Source organism: Bos taurus, chromosome X (assembly GCF_002263795.3).
Source record: "Bos taurus isolate L1 Dominette 01449 registration number 42190680 breed Hereford chromosome X, ARS-UCD2.0, whole genome shotgun sequence".
In the NCBI taxonomy this organism is placed as follows: domain Eukaryota; kingdom Metazoa; phylum Chordata; class Mammalia; order Artiodactyla; family Bovidae; genus Bos; species Bos taurus.
In genome coordinates this window covers 50,173,698-50,196,917 of record NC_037357.1, presented here as the reverse complement: position 1 = coordinate 50,196,917, position 23,220 = coordinate 50,173,698, and the positions used below count along the sequence as shown (strand labels likewise).

Sequence of the window (23,220 nt, the reverse complement as noted above, 5' to 3'; positions counted from 1 at the left end):
GATTTCTCTGATAATTTAGAAAAAAGAAAAACAATCACTGGGCCTGTTCCAGAGGGTTTGCAAAAGAAAACTATCACCCTTTCCCATTTTATTTCATATACTTTCCCACCCCTTTTTAAAATTCTATGTTATTTTCTAAAGAATAATGTGTAGTATGTGACCCATAAAGAAGAGGCCTTGCAGGGGAGTACTGCATTAGAACTTTAGAGACCAGGCACACCATAGAGTCTTGGATAAGTAATCTTCCCTGTACTGGTTGATTTTTGGATAACATCTCAGATAGATGTAGGGGTTAATGATATTTCATATGGGAAAGCATGTATGATAAAATGTCAAAACACTAAATACACATACTCATGAAGAAACAGGTGCATGTAAAATGGTGAAATCTGAATAAGATTGGTGGTTTGTACTTCCCAACCATAAAATTAATCAATAGTCAAATATCAGAGAGAAATGGAAAATTTATTCAAGACAACCTGAAGATTACAACCCGGGACTCAGTCTTTGAAAAGAACCAGATACTGTTTCAAAGAGATAAAAGGGAAGGCCAGTATATATGTGATTTTAGAGAAGGGGTATGTACAATCAAGCACACATATTGGAAAAAAGTTACTGCTATTTGCAAGGAACATATATCTTAGTTAATAATTTTAGTGCTTTTCTAAGTATGAGAAGATGCAAGGAAAGTGGATTCATAAAATTTTTCTCCTGAAAATATCTAGCTATCTGAAGGCCAGTTCTGCTGCTTTTCCCAGAGCACAGAGTGCCTCATTCCTGGTCTTCATCCTGAACTCCTTTCTGTGTGTGTTGAAGGTCAGGGACTTGTAGAACCAGTGGTGAGCAACCTTCTTTAATTGTTAGGGCTCCTTCATAGTTATAAATTTGACAAGGGTTGGGAGGCCTTTCATGACCATTTTGTTCCATGGTGCTAGGAATGCTCATTCACAGGTCAAGCCACGATTTCATTGACAGGCCAACTCAATATGTTATTACTGGTTAGGGCCTTTTGAAAGTGAAAGTGAAGGAGGAAACAGAATAGGCTCTATCTTGAAAGCAGGACTCCATCTTGGGCCGGACTGTGGACTTTGAGCTATATGCCCAGTATCTATGGAAACGACATAACAACTGAAAAACCAGGCCCCTGGAAGGAAGAGCCCCAGGGCTGTCCATCGCCTAAAAGAATACCCTAATTATCTGTGTAACCGAATAAAATCATACATTCTATTATGCTTATTGGGGAATGACCACAACCTATTGATAATTGTCCACTGTTAACTACCTAGGCTTAAGGCTTATGAATCACGGGTTAACTTTGATTGTATCTCTCTTTTTCCTTTGTTCAGACTAGTTTCAGGGAATTTTGGAGAGGTGGGTTTGGGCACGTACGCTTAGGGTATATAAGGTTTTCACAAAAACTGGTTGGGGTCCTTGGCTAAGAGGAGACTCTGCCTTGGGCTCACTGGTGTAATAAACTGCACTCCACTATCTGCATTGTTCTTCTGAGTGAGTTTGTTTCCCAGAATGCGTGGCTGCAACAAAAGTGTTAGTCACTGTCTGACTCTTTGTGACTTCATGGACTGTAGCCAACCAGGCTCTTCTGTCCATGGAATTCTTCAGGCAAGAATACTGGAGTGGGTTGCCATTTCCTTCTCCAGGGGATCTTCCCGACCCAGGGATTGAACCTGGGTCTCTCACACTGCAGGCAGACTCTTTACAAACTGAGCCACCAGGGAAGACTCTTAGGGCTTATTAACAGTAATCAAAAATCTCTAGACCATCTGTCTTATTAGACAATTATGGTCCAGGAAAAGATTCTTCCTTTTGTTTCTTCACATATCTAGCGTTACACTCTTACAATCATTCCTCTCATTTGGAATTACATATTTGGTCAATTGTTTCAAGTCTCCAAGTCTTCATTATTATTACTGGCGATTCAGTCACACATTTGGTAATGCAAGAAAAAAAAATCTTTTAAAATAGTCAGAATATAAGTAATATTACTTGTAATATACAGAATACAAATAACATTAATAAGGTCATACGTAAGTATTTAAGCTAAGACCTTCTATCAGGTGAGGGACCAAGTATATTACCAAGTCATATGACCAGGTGGTTCTTCACAAATCACTATCTTTAAGGAAAATGATATACTGGCATTGTACATAAAGTTCACCAAAGATGTTTGCATGTACAAGGTGAATGGTGGGTCATTGTAACCCCTTACAGGATTGAGTAAGGAATGTTATCTTCTAAGGAGTTACATGGCTGGTGTCAGAAAAAGAAAAGTTTCCCTTTGTGGTTGAGCAGGTATTTCTGCCTTTGGGGAGGTCTGGTCAAAACATAATAAAAATGCACAAGAAGAGAAAGAGGAAGACCAAAGAAGTGGAGAAAATGTTTATGTTTAAATTTTTCTTGTCTTACCTTAAACTATGAATTTTATTTCATTATATCAATGTCCGTTTTCTGTTTGTGACATTTTATTGTAGCTACATGGGTTACCATTTAAGGGAAATGGGTAAGGGGCATAAGATATCACTCTCTATTGCTTTTTACAACTACATGTAAATCTACAATTGTCTAAAAATAGTTTTTTTTTAAAGGCATGATTGAAAGAAGACATACAGATGACCAATAGCCACATGAAAAGATGTTCAACACTACTAATTATTCAGTTCAGTTCAGTCACTCAGTTATGTCGAACTCTTTGCCACCCCATGAACACAGCATGCCAGGCCTCCCTGTCCATCACCAACTCCCGGAGTTCACCCCAACTCATGTCCATCAAGTCGGTGATGCCATCCAGCCATCTCATCCTCTGTCGTCCCCTTCTCTTCCTGCCCCCAATCCTTCCCAGCATCAGTCTTTTCCAATGAGTCAACTCTTCACATGAGGTGGCCAAAGTACTGGAGTTTCAGCTTTAGCATCATTCCTTCCAAAGAACACCCAGGACTGATGTCCTTTAGAATGGACTGGTTGGATCTCCTTGCCATCCAAGGGACTCTCAAGAGTCTTCTCCAACACCACAGTTCAAAAGCATCAATTCTTCGGTGCTCAGCTTTCTTTACAGTCCAACTCTCACATCCATACATGACCACTGGAAAAACCATAGCCTTGACTAGATGGACCTTTGTTGGCAAAGTAATGTCTCTGCTTTTGAATATACTATCTAGGTTGGTCATAACTTTCCTTCCAAGGAGTAAGCATCTTTTAATTTCATGGCTGCAGTCACCATCTGCAGTGATTTTGGAGCCCCCCCACAAATAAAGTCTGACACTGTTTCCACTGTTTCCCCATCTATTTTTCATGAAGTGATGGGACCAGATGCCATGATCTTCGTTTTCTGAATGTTGAGCTTTAAGCCAACTTTTTCACTCTCTTTTTTCACATTTTATCAAGAGGCTTTTTAGTTCCTCTTCACTTTCTGCCATAAGGGTGGTGTCATCTGCATATCTGAGGTTATTGATATTTCTCCCAGCAATCTTGATTCCAGCTTGTGCTTCCTCCAGCCCAGCGTTTCTCATGATGTACTCAGCATATAAGTTAAATAAGCAGGGTGACAATACACAGCCTTGACGTACTCCTTTTCCTATTTGGAACCAGTCTGTTGCTCCATGTCCAGTGCTAACTGTCGCTTCCTGACCTGCACACAGGTTTGTCAAGAGGCAGGTCAGGTGGTCTGATATTCCCATCTCCTTCAGAATTTTCCACAGTTTATTGTGATCCACACAGTCAAAGGCTTTGGCATAGTCAAGAAACAGAAATAGATGTTTTTCTGGAACACTCTTGCTTTTTTGATGATCCAGCAGATGTTGGCAATTTGATCTCTGGTTCCTCTGCCTTTTCTAAAACCAGCTTGAACATCTGGAAGTTCACAGTTCACATATTGCTGAAGTCTGGTTTGGAGAATTTTGAGCATTACTTTACTAGCATGTGAGATGAGTGCAATGGCCTAAAGAACAATGTTAATTTGGGGTGGAATTCAAGCTTCTTTTATGCAGTAAAGGGAGAAGCAGGAGGAGGTGACGTTAGGTGGTGAGGAATAGCCTCAAGCAGCTGGGCATCAGTGAGGGTCTGAGGGAGGTTACAAAACTTCTTTGTTCTTGGTCAGTTAACTTCTACAGGGATCTGGTCAAGATATTCCCGCAGAACTAGATAAGACAAAAGCTAATTTTTCTTTTTCTTATTTCCTTATCACCTCAGCAGAAGTAGAGTTTTATTTTGTTTTGTTTTGTTTTGAAAGGGGGATATCAGGTACATCCCAAGCTGCAGGCAAAATTCTTTCAGTGATTAATGAGCCGAGTTAGCATGACTAAACAAAGGCAGCTAACTACAGAATACAAAGGTAAGATCTAAAATATGTTCAACATGGAGTAAGGATTGTTCTTCCTTACAGTAAGGACAGTAGCCCGTCAGGCTCCTCTGTCCATGGGGTTCTCCAGGCACGAACTGAAGTGGGTTGTCATTTCCTTCTCCAGGGGATTTTCCTGACCTAGGGATCCAATCCAGGCATCCTGCATTGTAGGCAGGTTCTTTACCATCTGAGCCACCAAGGAAGCCCTCAAAATAGGTTCAGTATGGGGTAAGAATTATTCTTCCTTATTACAAAAGTAAGTTGATATGGATTTAGTAGACCATTTTTACTTGAATTAGTTTCCTAATGCTTCCTAACCACAAACCTGAAGGCTTAAAACAGTACACATATATTATCATATAAGGCAATAGCTGCATAAGTCAAAAGCCCCAAATCAGAAGGGAATGGCAACCCATTCCAGTCTTCTTGCCTGGAAAACTCCATGGACAGACGAGCCTGGTGGGCTACAGTCCATGGGGTCCCAAAGAGTTGGACATGACTGAGTGACTTTCACTTTTCTAACTCAACATAATTAGCACATCCCTTCCAAGGACAATAAAAACACCAAATTTACAAATCTGCTAAAGAAACATTTGCATTTGCTTCAGAATATAGTAGTTATTTTAAGAATATATCAATTAAGTACATACAGATTCAGAAATTGTGTTGACTTATTCTATGAACAGAACTTGTAATTTAAAATAAATTATTTTTTCTTCTATTTTAATTGTTCAAAATTTGAATCCCAAGTTTTCATGCCCATGTTAAAAAATAGGAGTGATATCTCTTAATATTTGGCTTCATTAGCAAAAGAATTTAGGAAACAATTATTGATGATAGTTTAAAATCAGCATCATCAAATACTAAAAGTTAATAGCAAGCGATTTGATATTGCTTTTATGAAAGTAATATAATAATAATACATTTTTGGAAATTCATGCTGATGAAAGAGAAACATCTAGCCTTGTTTTTAATGGCATTGTGAATTCAGTTAATAATTTCAACATCAAGGATAAAATTACTTGTTACGTGACATTGATGTGTTAATTAGAATACACATTTTGGTGGAAGAAAATGTTATAGGAGGATAAATGTTTTACTAAATTAAAAAATATATGCATCAGAAATAGAATTGGTTGTGTCACATATATAATTAACCATTGTATAAAAAAGAAGTATTATTTTTCATATCAAATAGAAATGGAGATGCCTCATAGTTACACATATGAACATTCAGACATTCGTATACTCTGTGTGTGTGTGTTTGTGTGTGCCTGTATGTGTCACAACACTGTAGAAAATACAGTGTTGGTAGTTTACTAGTCTTGGGTGGTGCTTTCACAAATGTCAAAGAGAGAAAAAAAAAGAAAGGGAATAGAAGGAAGAGGGACAAACAAGGGTTACACGATGAATCTGTTCATTTGTGGACCATAGTTTTAAATGTTTTAATCAGAAATCTTCTGGCAAACAAAAGCCCAGGACCAGACAGTTTCACAGCTGAATTCTACCAAAAATTTAGAGAAGAGCTAATACCTATCCTACTCAAACTCTTCCAGAAAATTGCAGAGGAAGGTAAACTGCCAAACTCATTCTATGAGGCCACCATGACCCTAATACCAAAAGCAGACAAAGATGCCACAAAAAAAAAAGAAAGAAAACTACAGGCCAATATCACTGATGAACATAGATGCAAAAATCCTTAACAAAATACTAGCAAACAGAATTCAACAACATATTAAAAAGATCATACATCATGACCAAGTGGGCTTTATCCCAGGGATGCAAGAATTCTTTAATATCTGCAAATCAATCAAAGTAATACACCACATTAACAAATTGAAAGATAAAAACCATATGATGATCTCAACAGATGCAGAGAAAGCCTTTGACAAAATTCAACATCCATTTATGATTAAAACCCTCCAGAAAGCAGGAATAAAGGGAACATACCTCAACATAATAAAAGCCATATATGACAAACCCATAGCAAACATTATCCTCCATGGTGAAAAATTGAAAGCATTTTCCCTAAAGTCAGGAACAAGACAAGGGTGCCCACTCTCACCACTACTATTCAGCATAGTTTTGGAAGTTTTAGCCCCAGCAATCAGAGAAGAAAAAGAAATGAATCCAGACTGGCAAAGAAGTAAAACTCTCACTGTTTGCAGATGACATGATCCTCTACATTGAAAACCTTAAAGATTCCACCAGAAAATCACTAGAGCTAATCAATGAATATAGTAAAGTTGCGGGATATAAAATTAACACACAGAAATCCCTTGCAGTCCTATACACTCACAATGAGAAAACAGAAACAGAGATTAAGGCAACAATCCCACTCACCATTGCAACAAAAAGAATAAAATACTTAAGAATAAATCTCCCTAAAGAAACAAAAGACTTATATATATAAAACTATAAAACACTGATGAAAGAAATCAAAGATGACACAAACAGATGGAGGAATATACCATGTTTATGGATTGGAAGAATCAATATAATAAAAACAAGTATACTTACCCAAAGCAATCTGTAGATTCAATGTAATCCCTATCAAGCTACCAACAATATTTTTCACAGAACTAGAACAAATAATTTCACAATTTGTATGGAAATACAAAAAACTTTCACTAGCTAAAGCAATCTTGAGAAAGAAGAATGGACCTGGAGGGATCAACCTGCCTGACTTAATGTTATACTACAAAGCTACAGTCATCAAGATAGTATGGTACTGGCACAAAGACAGAAATATAGATCAATGGAACAAAATAGAAAGCCCAGAGATAAATCCACACACCTATGGACACCTTATCTTTGACAAAGGAGGCAAGAATATATGATGGAGAAAAGACAATCCCTTTAACAAGTGGTGCTGGGAAAATTGGTCAACCACCTGTAAAAGAATGAAGCTAGAACACTTTCTAACACCATACACAAAAATAAACTCAAAATGGATTAAAGGTCTAAATGTAAGACCAGAAACAAACTCCTAGAGGAAAACATAGGCAAAACACTTTCTGAGGTAAATCACAGCGGGATCCTCTATGACCCACCTCCCAGAGTAATGGAAATAAAAGCAAAAATAAACAAATGGGACCTAATTAAAATTAAAAGCTTTTGCACAACGAAGGAAATTATAAGCAAGGCGAAAAGACAGCCTTCAGAATGGGAGAAAATAATAGCAAATGAAGCAACTGACAAAGAATTAATCTCAAAAATATACAAACAGCTCATGCAACTCAATTCCAGAAATATAAACGACCCAATCAAAAAATGGGCCAAAGAACTAAACAGACATTTCTCCAAAGAAGACATATAGATGGCTAATAAACACATGAAAAGATGCTCAACATCACTCATTATCAGAGAAATGCAAATCAAAACCACAATGAGGTACCATCTCACCCCAGACAGAATGGCTGCTATCCAAAAGTTTACAAGCACTAAATGCTGGAGAGGGTGTGGAGAAAAGGGAACCCTTTTACACTGTTGGTGGGAATGCAAACTAGTGCAGCCACTATGGAGAACAGTGTGGAGAGTCCTTAAAAAACTGGAAATAGAACTGCCATATGACCCAGCAATCCCACTGCTGGGCATACACACCAAGGAAACCAGAATTGAAAGAGACACATGTACCCCAGTGTTCATCACAGCACTGTTTATAATAGCCAGGACATGGAAGCAACCTAGATGTCCATCAGCAGACGAATGGATTAGGAAGTTGTGGTACATATACATGATGGACTAATACTCAGGCATTAAGAAGAATACATTTGAATCAGTTCTAATGAGGTGGATGAAACTGGAGCCTAATATACAGAGCGAAGTAAGTCAGAAAGAAAAATACCAATACAGTATACTAACATATATATATGGAATTTAGAAAGATGGTAACAATGACCCTATATGTGAGACAGCAAAAGAGACACAGATGTATAGACCAATCTTTTGGACTGTGTGGGAAAAGACGAGGGTGGGATGATTTGAGAGAATAACATTGAAACATGTACATTATCATATGTGAAACAGACTGCCAGTCCAGGTTCGATGCATGAGACAGGGTGCTCAGTGCTGGTGCAGTGTGATGATCCTCAGGGATGGGATGGGGAGGAAGGTGGGAGGGGAGTTCAGGATGGGAAGCACATGTACACCCATGGCTGATTCATTTCAATGTTTGGCAAAAACCACTCCAATATTGTAAAGTAATTAGCCTCCAATTAAAATAAATAAATTTAAAAATAAATAAATAAATGCAATTAAAAATAATAAAAGAGGTGGCAAGAATACACAGATGAACTACATCAAAATGATCTGAAATACCTGGATAATCACAATGGTGTGATCACTCATCTAGAGCCAGACATCCTGGAATGTGAAATCAAGTGGGCCTTAGGAAGCATCACTACAAACAAAGCTGGTGAAGGTGATGGAACTCCAGTTGAGCAATTTCAAATCCTAAAAGATGATGCTGTGAAAGTGGTGCACTCAATACTCCAGCAAATTTGGAAAACTCAGCAATGGCCACAGGACTGGAAAAGATCAGTTTTCATTCCAATGCCAAAGAAAAGCAATGCCAAAGAATGTTGAAACTACCACATAATTGCACTCATCTTGCAGGCTAGCAAATTAATGCTCAGAATTCTCCAAGTTAGGCTTCAGTAGTATGTGAACCAAGAATTTACAGATATTCAAGCTGGATTTATAAAAGGCAGAACAACCAGAGATCAAATTACCAACATCCATTGGATCATAGAAAAAGCAAGATAATTCCAGAAAAACATCTACTTCTGCTTCATTGACTACACTAAAGCCTTTGACTGTGTGGATCACAACAAAGTGGAAAATTCTTAGAGATGGGAGTACCAGAACACCTTACCTGCCTCCCAAGATATCTGTATGCAGGTCAAGAGGCAAGTTAGAACCAAACATGGAACAACAGACTGGTTCCATATTGGGAGAGCAGTACATCAAGGCTCTATATTGTCCCCCTGCTTATTTAACTTATATGCAGAGTACATCATGCGAAATGCCTAGCTGGATGAAGCACATTTGGAATCAAGATTGCTGGGAGAAATAGCAATAACCTCAGATATGTAGATGACACCACACTTACTGCAGAAAGCAAAAGTAACTAAAGAGCCTCTTGATGAAAGTGAAAGAGGAAAGTGAAAAATTTGGCTTAAAACTCAACATTCAAAAAACTAAGATCATGGCATCCAGTCCAATCACTTCATGGCAAATAAATAGGGAAACAAAGGAAAGAGTGACAGACTTTATTTTCTTGGGCTCCAAAATCACTGCAGATGGTGACTGCAGCCATAAAATTAAAATGCACTTGCTCTTTGGAAGAAAAGCTCTGACTAACCTAGTGAATGGAGAAGGCAATGGCACCCCACTCCAGTACTCTTGCCTGGAAAATCCCACGGATGGAGGAGCCTGGAAGGCTGCAGTCCATGGGCTGAGGGTCAGACACGACTGAGCGACTTCACTTTCACGCGTTGGAGAAGGAAATGGCAACCCACTCCAGTGTTCTTGCCTGGAGAATCCCAGGGACGGGGCATCCTGTTGGGCTGCCGTCTATGGGGTTGCACAGAGTCGGACACGACTGAAGTGACTCAGCAGCAACCTAGTGAAAGTCACTCAGTCATGTCCAACTCTTTGTGACCCAAAGGACTATAAAGTCCATGGAATTCTCCAGGCCAGAATACTGGAATGGGTAGCCCTTCCCTTCTCCAGGGGATCTTCCCAACCCAGGGATCGAACCCAGGTCTCCCACATTGCAGGCAGATTCTTTACCAGCTGAGCCACAAGGGCAGCCCTAGACAGTGTATTACGAAGCAGAGACATTACTTTTCTGACAAAGGTTTGTCTAGTCAAAGCTATGGGTTTTCCAGTAGTCATGTATGGATGTGAGAATTGGACCATAAAGAAAGCTGAGCACCAAAGAATTGATGCTTTTGAACTGTGGTGTCGGAGAAGACTCTTGAGAGTCCCTTGGACTGCAAGGAGATCCAACCAGTCCATCCTCAAGGAAATCAGTCCTGAATATTCAGTGGAAGGACTGATGCTGAAGCTCCAATACTTTGGCCACCTGATGTGAAGAACTGACTCATTGGAAAAAGACACCGATGCTGGGAAAGATTGAAGGCAGGAGAAGGGAATGACAGAGTATGAGATGTTTGGATGGTATCACCTACTTGATGGACATTTGTTCAAGCAAGCTCCAGGAGTTGGTGATGGACAGGGAAGCCTGGTGTGCTGCAGTCCATGGGATCACAAAGAGTCAGACACGACTGAGTGAACTGAACTGAAAGCACACTAAGCAGGAAGGGGCATTCTCCTCATTTCTGAGTGGACAAACTGGGGATTCAGACCACCAAGGGGTCCAAAATTATTAGGCAGTCTTTGTCACCTTTAAGACTCCTTCAGAGCATCAGTCGTGGTGGGGACTAGTGGAGGGAGGAAAATCTAGCAGAAGGGGAAGGAGTGCCAAGCAGTCATGGCATTATGCACAACTATATCCCTCCCAGATATAGAAGGGTGTCTCCTACTGGCAGTCAGTCGACTTTCTGGTAGACTTGCTTGTGTCCTTACCTAAATATGAAGGACACCTAGAGGGTTGGGCCTTGCATGTGTCCATTGAGCCAGACACAGATTTCAGTCACTACCTCATTTGATTACCACAATAGCTCTGTAAATCATGTTCTATCTTCATTTTATAAACAAATAGGCTGATATTTGTTTATATTTTGACTTACTGGAAAAGTCCCTGATGCTGGGAATGATTGATGGCAGAAGGAAAAGAGGGCATCAGAGGATGAGATGGCTGGATGGCATCACCTGATGCAATGGGCATGAACTCAGGCAAACTTCGGGAGATGGTGAAGGACGGGGAGGCTTGGTGTGCTGCAGTCCGTGGGGTTGCAAAGAGTCAGACTTGACTGGGCAACTGAACAAGGATGATATTAAAGAAACATATCTGTAATGATTAATAGGTTTGTGCTTCTAAATAAGAGATCCAGAGATAATATAAGATTTATGTCTTTAAATTGTGTCTCAAATATTTATTGTCTCCATTCCCTTTATAATCTGATTGGTAAGTTCTTTGATTATATTTTTTTTGACACATGTATAATTATTTTGGGAAAATAAGAAAAAAACAGCTAATCAAGAAAATAAAAAGACACATTCAGATCTCTCTCTCTCTGTGTGTGTATATATATATATATATATATATATATATATATATAATGCATGCTTTAAAATGAGATAGTGTATCTACTGACTGCTTTTTGAACTGCTTTATTAGCTTTACAATATGTAATAGACATCTTTTCATGCAAGTTCATAAAAGCTCCCCTGCTTTTCTGCAAGTTGACAGAAATCCTTACAAAGTCAAAAGTGAAAATGAAATCACTAATCTGAAAAATGACAGAACATAAAAGGTTCAGAGTAAAGGGTACATCAAGAAAATGCAAGTTTGCACAGCAGGGGGTTTATGATTATTAACCTCAGCATTCAAGGCATAAGGCAAAATTCATCATGATGGTCATGGTGAGGAGGATCTCCAATAAGAATGCGCAGACTGTACCTTAGCTGAAGCTCCCTAATTTTCCTCCTTAGCTCTCTCATCTCCTCCATGAACCTCTCCATATCATCAGCATCTCCATCTATGATGTCAATGTTATTGACAAGCCCATTGGGCATATCCTCTCTAAAATCCTGGGCAGGTGGGTCCCAATCCCCTCTAACATTTTCTCTAGGCTTGGGGCCTTCACCACCTCCCATAGGGCAAGCTTCTTCATTCTGCACCGGAGCCTGCTCCTCTTCTCTCCTTTCCTTGGGGTCCTTTTCCATCTTGAGATTTTTTTTCCCGCTTCTTCTTCCTAGGAGATGAAAGGATTGAATGCTTTGTAATAACAAGATTCAGAGCTCTGTGAGCAAATGTTTCACCACCTGAGAGACTTCAGTGTGTCCTCTAAGGGGGTGCCCCAGATCCAAAGAAAAGAAGGTGAAAGTGAAGTCGCTCAGTCGTGTCGGACTCTTTGATACCCCATGGACTGTAGCCTACCAGGCTCCTCCATCCATGGTATTTTCCAGGCAAGAGTACTGGAGTGGGCTGCCATTTCCTTCTCCAGCCCCAGATCCAGCCCTGCCCCAAAGCCCATCATTTTCCCTGAAAATCCTTCCCTCCTCCACTCCTGGCTCCCAGTGGATGGTGGGCAGGACCATGGCGGAAAGACCAGGCCTTAGCCTCCGGAGCTCCTTACAAGTTGTCCAGGGGCACCCAGAGCTTGCCCTTCTACTCCCTTCTTCTGTCACCAGCCACAGGCCCACAGTCTCGGCCAGGTTTCTCCTGCACTTAGTCGGGCAGGGAGGGCTGGAATTCCCCCCATTCTGCACCCTTACAATAGAGAGTCCCAGGCATCTCCCATACCTGCAGGGATCAGAAGCAGTCTTCCTCTCTCAGCCTTGAAATCTGCTGCACCAACGGACCTAAAGACCTACAGACAGAAATGCGACAATAGCCAGCACTGATCACTCTGATTAAAGGACCAGCGTGAGGGTGGGGCGACAGCTGTCTAGTGAGTTTAGGACTCCGCTAGAAATGTGTTGCTGCCTTCCCTTTCTCCTCTATCCCTTCTCACGGCTTTTATTCCTGCCCTGTGACCCTGTCTTCCAGAAACAGACATTCTAATCAAAGCTGATTATTTCAAAACCTCTTCTTTATGCCCCTCATCTCCACTGTCTGGTCCTTCCCCGTCATCTAATTACCATTTCTTGAAAGCAAAGGGACAACTTGCGAGGCGGGGGCAATCCAAAGAGCTTGCTGGGTGGCTACGTGGTTTATTTATAAATAATTGCAATGTAGGTATCTGCCAGGACCTTTCGGGGACCAGTGGACTTTCTGGAGCTCACCCTTCTTCCACTGCCCACCATTTTATGCATCAAGATGGACGAAGGGAGAAGAGGTAACGTGGGCATAGCAAACCTGTCCCCGCTGTGGCGTCAGCGCTTTGTCAGGCTTACCCTAGCGTCCGCAGGCAGTGCCCACACTCACACCGACCTGAAGCGACCAGAAACTGTTTCCTGCTCCCGGCCTATGTTCAGAAGTCCGTAGCACACGCAATCGATTGCCTCTTCCATAGAAGGGACGTGCTTCCCACACCTAATCCCTGTCTCTATCCTCTGCAGCAGCAGCCGGTCCCCTCCCCTACTCTTCCTTCGAGTTCCCACAGCCACCATTTCCGGCTCCAAAATGGAAGGAAAGTGAAGAAATACCGGGAACGGAGGCTTAGACCCGCTGCAGAGTCTGCCACCCCCAACCCAGGGTTGCCGGTTGCGCGCCCCTCCCAGCTAGCTGCAGTAATCAGGTCGTTTCTAGCAGTCTCCTTTCCCGGTCCTTCTCTTCCAGACATTGCCCAATCGCCCAACTCTTCGGAGATACTGTCTCGTACCCATTCTTCAACCCTTGGCGCCTCTTGAATTCCTCCCACCAAGTCCTCCATTTCTTGCACCAAACAAACGTGAGGTCATCGGAGAAGCAGTAGAGAGAATCGAGTCCTGGCCTCGCTCTGGTCTTTACCCTTAGGCCCCCGCTCCCCTCCCCAGTCAGCGCCCTCCAACCTGCCGAGGATCGCAGTCAGCTTCCACGACTTCCTCCTTTGTGGGTACAGTTCGCCCACCTTAAGGCAACAGCGAGTCGGCGCACAGCCGCAAAGGACTACGGACTGCAACTGGAAAGAGAGACCAGTTTAAGCGCAGGCTCTAGGTCTGCGTCACCGTGAGCTCACATCCCGATTTGAGGTTCCTACCTGCGGAGCTAGAGAGGGCTGGGGGCGGGAGCAGGGGCGTGGCCACCTTTTGCCTCATTCCTACTTTCCCCCCAACTATACCACTGGGTACTGCAGATCCATTATTTATTTATTTGTTTGTTTGTTTGTTTGTTTATCTATTCATTTTTCTATTTAGCATCTTCGACACCAAACAGGTCATAGTATTTTGTCGTTTGTATTTGCCTTTTTCCTGATTTCTGCTGGAGCTTTTAAAGAATTGCTTCTTCCTCTTCTGTACTATTAAATGTTCACTTCTCTCCCTTCCACTCTGAAGCAAGTAAAACCTAGAATTTCCCCCATCAGTCTTGTTGGTTTTGTCCCAGGCTGGAACCGGGACAGGGTGTGTTGGGGTTGGGGAGTGCGAGTCTAGAAAGTCTGGAAAACAGGTAGGAGGTAGTCAAGGCTATGCTTTTTCCAGTGGTCATGTATGGATGTGAGAGTTGGACTGTGAAGAAGGCTGGGCGCCGAAGAATTGATGCTTTTGAACTGTGGTGTTGGAGAAGACTCTTGAGAGTCCCTTGGACTGCAAGGAGATCCAACCAGTCCATTCTGGAGGAGATCAGCCCCGGGATTTCTTTGGAAGGAATGATGCTAAAGCTGAAACTCCAGTACTTTGGCTACCTCATGCGAAGAGTTGACTCATTGGAAAAAACCCTGATGCTGGGAGGGATTGGGGGCAGGAGGAGAAGGGGACGACAGAGAATGAGATGGCTGGATGGCATCACTGACTCGATGGATGTGAGTCCGAGTGAACTCCGGGAGTTGGTGATGGACAGGGAGGCTTGGCGTGCTGCGATTCATGGGGTCGCAAAGAGTTGGACACGACTGAGTGACTGAACTGAACTGAACTGACTGAAAGACTGGAAGAGGGGACAGCTCCTTCAAATATGAACACAGAAATGTAAGACTTCATGGAACATGACAAATCAAGGAAATATGACACCACCAAAGGTACACAATAATTTTTCAGTAAGTGATCCCAAAGAAATGGAGATCTGTGATTTTTCAAATGAAGAATTTAATACAGTTGTTTTTTTTTTTTTTTAAAGTTCAGTGAGCTACAAGAAAACAAAAACAATGTAATGAAATCAGGAAAACAGTACACAAAAATAAGATTAACAAAGAGATAGAAATCATAATAAAGAACCAAACAAAAATACTGGAGCTAAAGATTACATGACTAAAATAAAACCTGCAATAGAGATCATTAAAAACAGACTGGATCAAGCAGAAGAAATAATCTGTGAAATAGAAAAGAGGACCTTTGAAATTATCCTGTCAGATGATAGAAAAGAAAAAAGAAAGAGAAATAATGAAAAAATGCTTATATGAACTATGGAATATCCTTAAGAGAAACAATATATGTGTTATTGGAGTCCCAGAAGGAGTAGCAAAGTAGAAAGGAACAGAAAGTTTATTTAAAGAAATAATAGCTGAGAACTTCCCAAATCTACAGAGAGATTTAGACACCCAAGTTAATGAAGCTAATGGGTGATCTGAAATTTTCAGTACAAATGATCATCTCCAAGACATATTATAATAAAATTAACTAAAGCAAAACACAAAGAGGATTTTTAAAACAATAAGAGGAAAAAAATTCCTCATATACAACGGAACTTCCATAAGGCTATCAGCCAAAATCTTACAGAACAAGAGAGATTGGAATAGTATATTCATTGTGCTAGAAGAAAAGAAACACCAGTCAAGAATACTTCACCAGCAAAATTATCTTTCAGAAATCACAATGAGGTACTTTTCCAAACAAAAGCTAAGAGAGTTTGTCATCACTAGACCAACCTTACAAGAAATGCTGAAAAGAGTTCTTCAAGATGAAATAAATGGGCACTAAAAATTAGTAACATGAAATCATATTAAAATATAAAATACACTGGTAAGTAAGCATATAGTCAAATTCAGAAAACTCTAATACTGTAATATGCATGCATGCATGCTAAGTTGCTTCAGTTGTATCTGACTCTTTGTGACCCTATGGCCTGTTGCTCACCAGGCTCCTCTGTCCATGGGATTCTCCAAGAATACTGGAGTGAGTTGCTGTGCCCTTCTCCAGGGGATCTTTCTGACCCAGAGATCAAACCCAGGTCTCTCATGTTGCAGACAGATTCTTTACTGTCTGAGCCATCAGGGAAGTGCTAAGAAAATATATCTTAAATACTTTCACTCATTATTCACAAATTGTAATTATGTGAGGTGATGGAGATGTTAACAATCTATGGTGGTAATCATTTCTCAATATAAAGGTGTATCAAATCACCATGTTGTAAGCTTTAAACACACACAACATTATATGTCAATTACATTTCAAAAAATCTGGGGAAACAAAGGAACATTTTACATTCACATCTGGACCAGATAACTTATTCATTTATAGATTTTTCCTACCACAAACAAGATTTGAACTGCCAAGACATCTCACAGAACATCATACTGATCCATTATATACATTACATTATACTGATTGGACAGGAAGAGCAATAAGAGGCTGTGGTAAGACATATGTGCTCTAGAGGGTGGGAGATAAATCCTAAGAAGATTTAGAGACTTAGTGCATCATTAACATTTTTAAAGTTACAGTAGTCAAGAGAATGTCAGGGCACTTCCTCCAGAGTAAAACACATGTTGCTGCACCTTGCATCCCCTCCAACAAAAAAGGAAGCATAGCATTTGGGAAGGATCTTCGGGTTTGGGAAGCAACACTTAGGAATACTGCTCTGGCCCATATCTTAGGTGACATAGAAGGCTTCCAGTTTTCAGTGGGGTATTCTATGCAGGAAGGGTCTCTGCAATAGATTCAGACCATGCTGCCATCAGCTTTGTTTCTTGAGTCACATGATTCAGTAGTCTCTGTGCATTGAGTAGAAAAAGAGGCAACATGGACCTTATGGGAAGTCTCAGGATTCTAGAGTAAAGCTGTGTCATCCACAGATGATAATTACACACCTTTTGAGAGAGACCTCCTAGTTTGGTATCAGGATCTGGTAGACAGAGAATGCTTGACCATGGAGTACCAAATGACCATATATATGGAACTACTCATTAGTATGGATTCTTTCAGAACCCACAGAATTCTTTCAGGCCATTATAAGTTGGAAACAGAACATCTGAATTAGATCCAAAGAAGACCAGAAGGCACAGGGTAGGTACATGAGCAGGTAGCCTAGATTCCCATGTTGCCCACCGCAATTTCACCAGTGTCTCTCTCCTGGCTTGTACCTTTAGCTGTATGGTTGGTGACAGGAGTGGGGTGGGGTGGGGAGAATGTGTTCCCATATAACCTGCTGAAGGAGAAGGAAGAATAGCTCAAGGTTGGTTTATAGGTGGGTCAGCTTGGTATGTGGATGCATTTGAGCCACATTTAAGAGTGGTCTTGAAAAGTAGCAAGGATGGAAGATTTTCCCAATGGATAGGGCTACACATAGTGCACCTGATCATTCACTTTGTATGAAAGGACCAGTGGCTCAAGGTGAGAGTATACATGGATTTATGGGTAGTGACCAATGATCTGGCCATCTGGTCAGGAGCATGTAAAGAAAAGATCATAGAAAAGGTAGTCTGGAGTAGAGGCATGTGAGTGGACATATAGGGGTGTTCATGAAATAAGAAGATTTTGGTATCAATCCTACTTTAATGGCTATTTGAAACCATCCATCATAAAAGAGTAACCATACAGCTAAGTAGACAAAATGACTCAGCTAATTGATATTGGCTTTCCAGACGGCACAGTGGTAAAGAATCTGCCTGCCAATCCAGGAGATGCAAGAGATGCAGGTTCAATCCCTGGGTCGGGAAGATCCCCTGGAGCAGGAAATGCAACTCACTCCAGTATTATTGTCTGAAAAACTCCATGAACATAGGAGCCTGGCAGGCTAGAGTCCATGGGTTGCAAAGAGTCAGACACGATTGAGCACACACATAACTAATTGACCTTAACCAGAATGCATCTTGACTACCTCAGGACTGACCTAATGGGCATTTCAAAGGAGTGGCCATGGTGGTAGAAATGGAGACTATATATGGGCCCAATAGAATAAACCTATATACCAAGACATTCTAACTGCTTCCTACTATGAATATTCAACCTATGGCAACAGAGGCTAAGGCTACTTCCCAAATATATCATTATTTTTGAGGAGACCAAGAGGTCACTTAATGGAAAGTTGAGTATATTGGACCCTTTCTATCTTGGAAGGGTCAGAGGTTCATGCTGACAGGGTATGAGTTTTTGTTTTCTGCTTGCACAGCCTCAGTAAGCACCACTAACTGGGGGCTTTTTGAGTGCCTGATCCATGGTCATAGAATCCCATATAATCCCACCTAGTATAACATCTGCACATTGTAGCCACTTCACAGTAAAGGATGTGAAGAAATGGGTCCATGACAAAGGGATCCATTGGTCATATCACATGCTGCACTATCCAGAAGAAGCTGACCACATAGAATACGTTTAAAGGCACAGCTAAAGTACCAAAGGCAACACTGAAAAAAATAGGTATTCTCTAGAACAGTATATAGACCATAGTATTGGGCTTTGGCCTTAATTGGAAGAATTGGATCTGGAATCAAGGTCACTATTGTGGCTCTAGCTAATGTATTCCCCACCTTTTAGCAACATATCAAAGTGTACCATATTAATAAAGATAGATTGAAGAAAATAAAATTAGGTATACAACTCAGTTTTATATTTTATGTTTTGTCTCAGTGCAGTTTCCAGACAGAAAGGTCATCAACTTCAGTGCTGCTGCCCAGCTCACCTCATTCCTTTGTGAAACCATGTAGAGACCTCATCTTGCCCTTTCTAGGTTCTTCTCTGATGCAGCTGAAAACATGTTGTATAGGAATTACTGGATTGCATTCATTGATTCATTTGCACAGCAAATATTGGTGGGGCATCTAATATGTAGAATGGATCACATAATCTCCTGTTCCAAGCTTTTATTGAGCACATATCAATACAACATGGTAGGCCCTGTGCTAGGTACTAGGAAGGCAGAGAAGGCTTTGCTCTAAAAGAGTTTATGACTGATCATAACCTTTAGTTAGGCGTGAGGGTGAGTTCCAGAAAAGCATCTATTTCTGCTTTATTGACTATGCCAAAGCCTTTGACTGTGTGGATCACAATAAACTGTGGAAAATTCTGAAAGAGATGGGAATACCAGACCACCTGATCTGCCTCTTGAGAAATGTGTATGCAGGTCAGGAACCAACAGTTAGAACTGGACATGGAACAACAGACTGGTTCCAAATAGGAAAAGGAGTTCATCAAGGCTGTATATTGTCACCCTGTTTATTTAACTTTTATGCAGAGTACATCATGAGAAACGCTGGACTGGAAGAAACACAAGCTGGAATCAAGATTGCCAGGAGAAATATCAATAACCTCAGATATGCAGATGACACCACCCTTATGGCAGAAAGTGAAGAGGAACTAAAACGGCTCTTGATGAAAGTGAAAGTGGAGAGTGAAAAAGTTGGCTTAAAGCTCAACATTCAGAAAACGAAGATCATGGCATCTGGTCCCATCACTTCATGAAAAATAGATGGGGAAACAGTGGAAACAGTGTCAGACTTTATTTTTCTGGGCTCCAAAATTACTACAGATGGTGACTGCAGCCATGAAATTAAAAGACGCTTACTCCTTGGAAGGAAAGTTATGACCAACCTAGATAGCATATTGAAAAGCAAAGACATTACTTTGCCAACAAAGTTCATCTAGTCAAGGCTATGGTTTTTCCTGTGGTCATGTATGGATGTGAGAGTTGGACTGAAGAAGGACTGTGAAGAAGGCTGAGTGCCGAAGAATTGATGCTTTTGAACTGTAGTGTTGGAGAAGACTCTTGAGAGTCCCTTGGACTGCAAGGAGATCCAACCAGTCCATTCTGAAGGAGATCAGCCCTGGGATTTCTTTGGAAGGACTGATGCTAAAGCTGAAACTCCAGTACTTTGGCCACCTCATGTGAAGAGTTGACTCATTGGAAAAGACTCTGAGGCTGGGAGGAATTGGGGGCAGGAGGAGAAGGGGACGACAGAGGATGAGATGGCTGGATGGCATCACTGACTCGGTGGACGTGAGTCTGAGTGAACTCCGGGAGTTGGTGATGGACAGGGAGGCCTGGCGTGCTGTGATTCATGGGGTCACAAAGAGTCGGACACGACTGAGCGACTGATCTGATCTGATCTGAGGGTGCCCCTCACCTTTGTGTGAAGGCAGCATTTCTTATTATGCACAAAGACAGGAGCAGCACGAAAGTCCTTGATCTTATTTGGGCCGTCACTTGACAATTTCCAATCTTCAGAGGTTAATCTTTCTGAGTATAAAGATCTTGTGCCTAAATCCATAAGGGCATAGTCAAATCTTCATGATCAAAGCCTTTCTTTCTCCAAATTTACCAAGTCTAAAGAGAATGCTTCAACTGCCCCTACCCTAACTTATCTGCCCTGAAGCTACTCTAACTGTATGTACATCTCCAGTCCCCCATGCCTAGTGATTTCCCCTAAAAGAAGCCAAAGGTATTGGCCTCTTTGCTCATTGTTGTATCCCCAGTATCTAGAAGTGACAAAAATGCTAGTATGCTACTTCTGAGATTCGGTTCTAAAAAAAAAAAAAAAAAAACTTGTATCTTCTATCTTGGTTTCTCTCTCTTACTCTCTCTCAGATCATTTGCTCTGGGGGAAGCTAGCTGCCCTCTCATGAGAAGCTTTGTGGTGAGGCCCATACAGTGAGGAGATAAGGCCTCTGGCTAACAGCTAGCAAGAAAATGATACCACTTTCAATAGCCGTAAGAGTGAACCTGAAAGCAGGTCCTCCAGACCATCAAGCCTTCAGATGACTACAGCCCTGGCAGACATATTAACTGTAACCTCATGAAATATTCTCAGCTTTCCCAGAATTCCTGACCCTTGTAAACTGTGTAAGATAATGAATGTTTATTGTGGAGACTGACACATTTTGGAGTAATTTGTCAAGAAACAAAAGGCTGTTAACATGTCAACTCCACAATGACATGAATCTTTGTTTTATTTGTTTGTGTGTGGGTTTTTGTTTTGCTTTGTTTCATGTGTGTGTGTATGTGTGTGTGTGTGTGTGAGTGTGTGTGTGTGTGTGTTTGTTTTTAACTAATGTATCTCAAGTACCTTGAAGGGTATCTGGTGCATAGTGGCAGTTTAGTCACTAAGTCGTGTCTGACTCTTGTGATCCCATAGATTCTGTCCTACCAGGCTCCTCTGCCCATGGGATTCTTCAGGTAAGAATACTGGAGTGGGTTGTAATTTTCCTTCTCCAGGGTATATTCCTGACCTAGGGATTGAAAACACATCTTTTACAGCTCCTGCGTTGGCAGGCACAATCTTTACCAACTGAGCTGCTAAGGAATTGGATGCCTACTATGTGCCTATGTGCCAAAATCACTGCAGATGGTGACTGCAGCCATGAAATTAAAAGATGTTTGCTCCTTGGAAGAAAAACTATGAGCAACCTAGACAGCACATTAAAAAGAAGAGACATTACTTTACCAACAAAGTCCGTCTAGTCAAAGCGATGGTTTCTCCAGTGGTCATGTATGGATGTGAGAGTTGGACTGTAAAGAAAGCTGGGCACCAAAGAATTGATGCTTTTGAACTGTGGTATTGGAGAAGACTCTTCAGAGTCCCTTGGACTGCAAAGAGATCCAACCAGTCCATCCTCAAGGAAATTAGTCCTGAATATTCATTGGAAGGACTGATATTGAAGCTGAAACTCCAATATTTTGGCCACCTGATGCAAAGAACTGACTCATTTAGAAAAGATCCTGATGCTGGGAAAGATTGAAGGAGAAGGAGATGACAGAGGATGACATGGTTGGATGGCATCACTGACTTGATGGACATTAGTTTGAGCAAGGTCTGGGAGCTGGTGATGGACAGGGAAGCCTGGCATGCTGCAGTCCATGGGGTTGCAAAGAGTCTGACATACTGAGTGAGTGAACTGATGTGCCAGTGTGTGAATAGTATCTGGCACAAAGTAAGAATCCAATAAAAATGTATTAAACAAGTGAATAAAAATAACTCAAAACTGCTTCATTACCAAAACAGAAGTAATGAAATCAAACTTCCCACTCTCTAGTCACAGCTTTTCTGCTAATAGCTTGCTCAAGGGCTTCCTCATAATTATGTTTCAGTACAGTTAGAACCCCAGGCCAATGCAGTTGCCTCCTTCACTTTCTCAACATATTTTAAAAGCATTTTTTCTTGTATTCACATCTCATTTCCATAATTTCATACTTTCTCTTTGAAATATTGCAAACATTTTTCACTTTTCAATATAATTCTCTCTTCTGCCTCTAATTTTTGTTCTGTTCAGCTTTGATGAAGAGGTCTCATATTTGAAGTTATGAGATATATATTTTAATGGACTTTATTTTTAGAGCAATTTTAAGTTCAGAGCAAAATGACAGAGAGTTCCCATATACCTCCCACCCACCAGCCTCCTCCAGTATCAACCTCTCATATCAGAGCACTTGTTGTTGTTCTTCAGTCATTCAGTCATATCCAACTCTTTGCAACTCTATGGACTACTGAAGTGCACTTCAGTCCTTCCCTGTCCTTCACTATCTCCCGGTGTTTGCTCAAATTCATATCCATCAGGTCAGTGATGCCATCCAACCATCTCATCCTCTGCCATCCCCTTTTCCTCCTGCCTTCAATCTTTCCCAGCATTAGGATCTTTTCTAATGCATCAGCTCTACACACCAGGTGGCCAAAGTATTGGAGCTTTCACTTCAACATCAGTCCTTCCAATGAATATTCAGGGTTGATTTCCTTTAGGATGGACTGGTTTGATATCCTTGCAGTCCAAGGGACTCTCAAGAGTCTTCTCCAATACCACAGTTCAAAAGCATCAGTTCTTCAGTGTTCAGCCTTCTTTATGGTACATCTCTCCCATCCATACATGACTACTGGAAAAACCATAGCTTTGGTTATGTGGACCTTTTGTAAACAAAGTAATGTCTCTGCTTTTTAACATGCTGCCTAGCTTTG

The 23,220-nt window shown here is 41.1% G+C and overlaps 1 protein-coding gene across 3 annotated transcripts; it reads right to left on the bottom strand.

Moving 5' to 3' along the window:
* Window positions 1-11,640: 11,640 nt before the first annotated feature.
* BEX5 (brain expressed X-linked 5) lies at window positions 11,641-14,151 on the bottom strand. 3 transcript variants are annotated; one of them, XM_005227787.5, is made up of 3 exons: window positions 13,813-14,151; window positions 12,792-12,858; window positions 11,641-12,240 (listed from the first exon to the last, which is right to left on the bottom strand). In XM_005227787.5, the coding sequence occupies exons 1-3, from the start codon at window positions 13,861-13,863 to the stop codon at window positions 11,873-11,875; spliced, it is 486 nt and encodes a 161-aa protein (XP_005227844.1). In that variant the 5' UTR covers window positions 13,864-14,151; the 3' UTR covers window positions 11,641-11,872.
* Window positions 14,152-23,220: the final 9,069 nt, after the last annotated feature.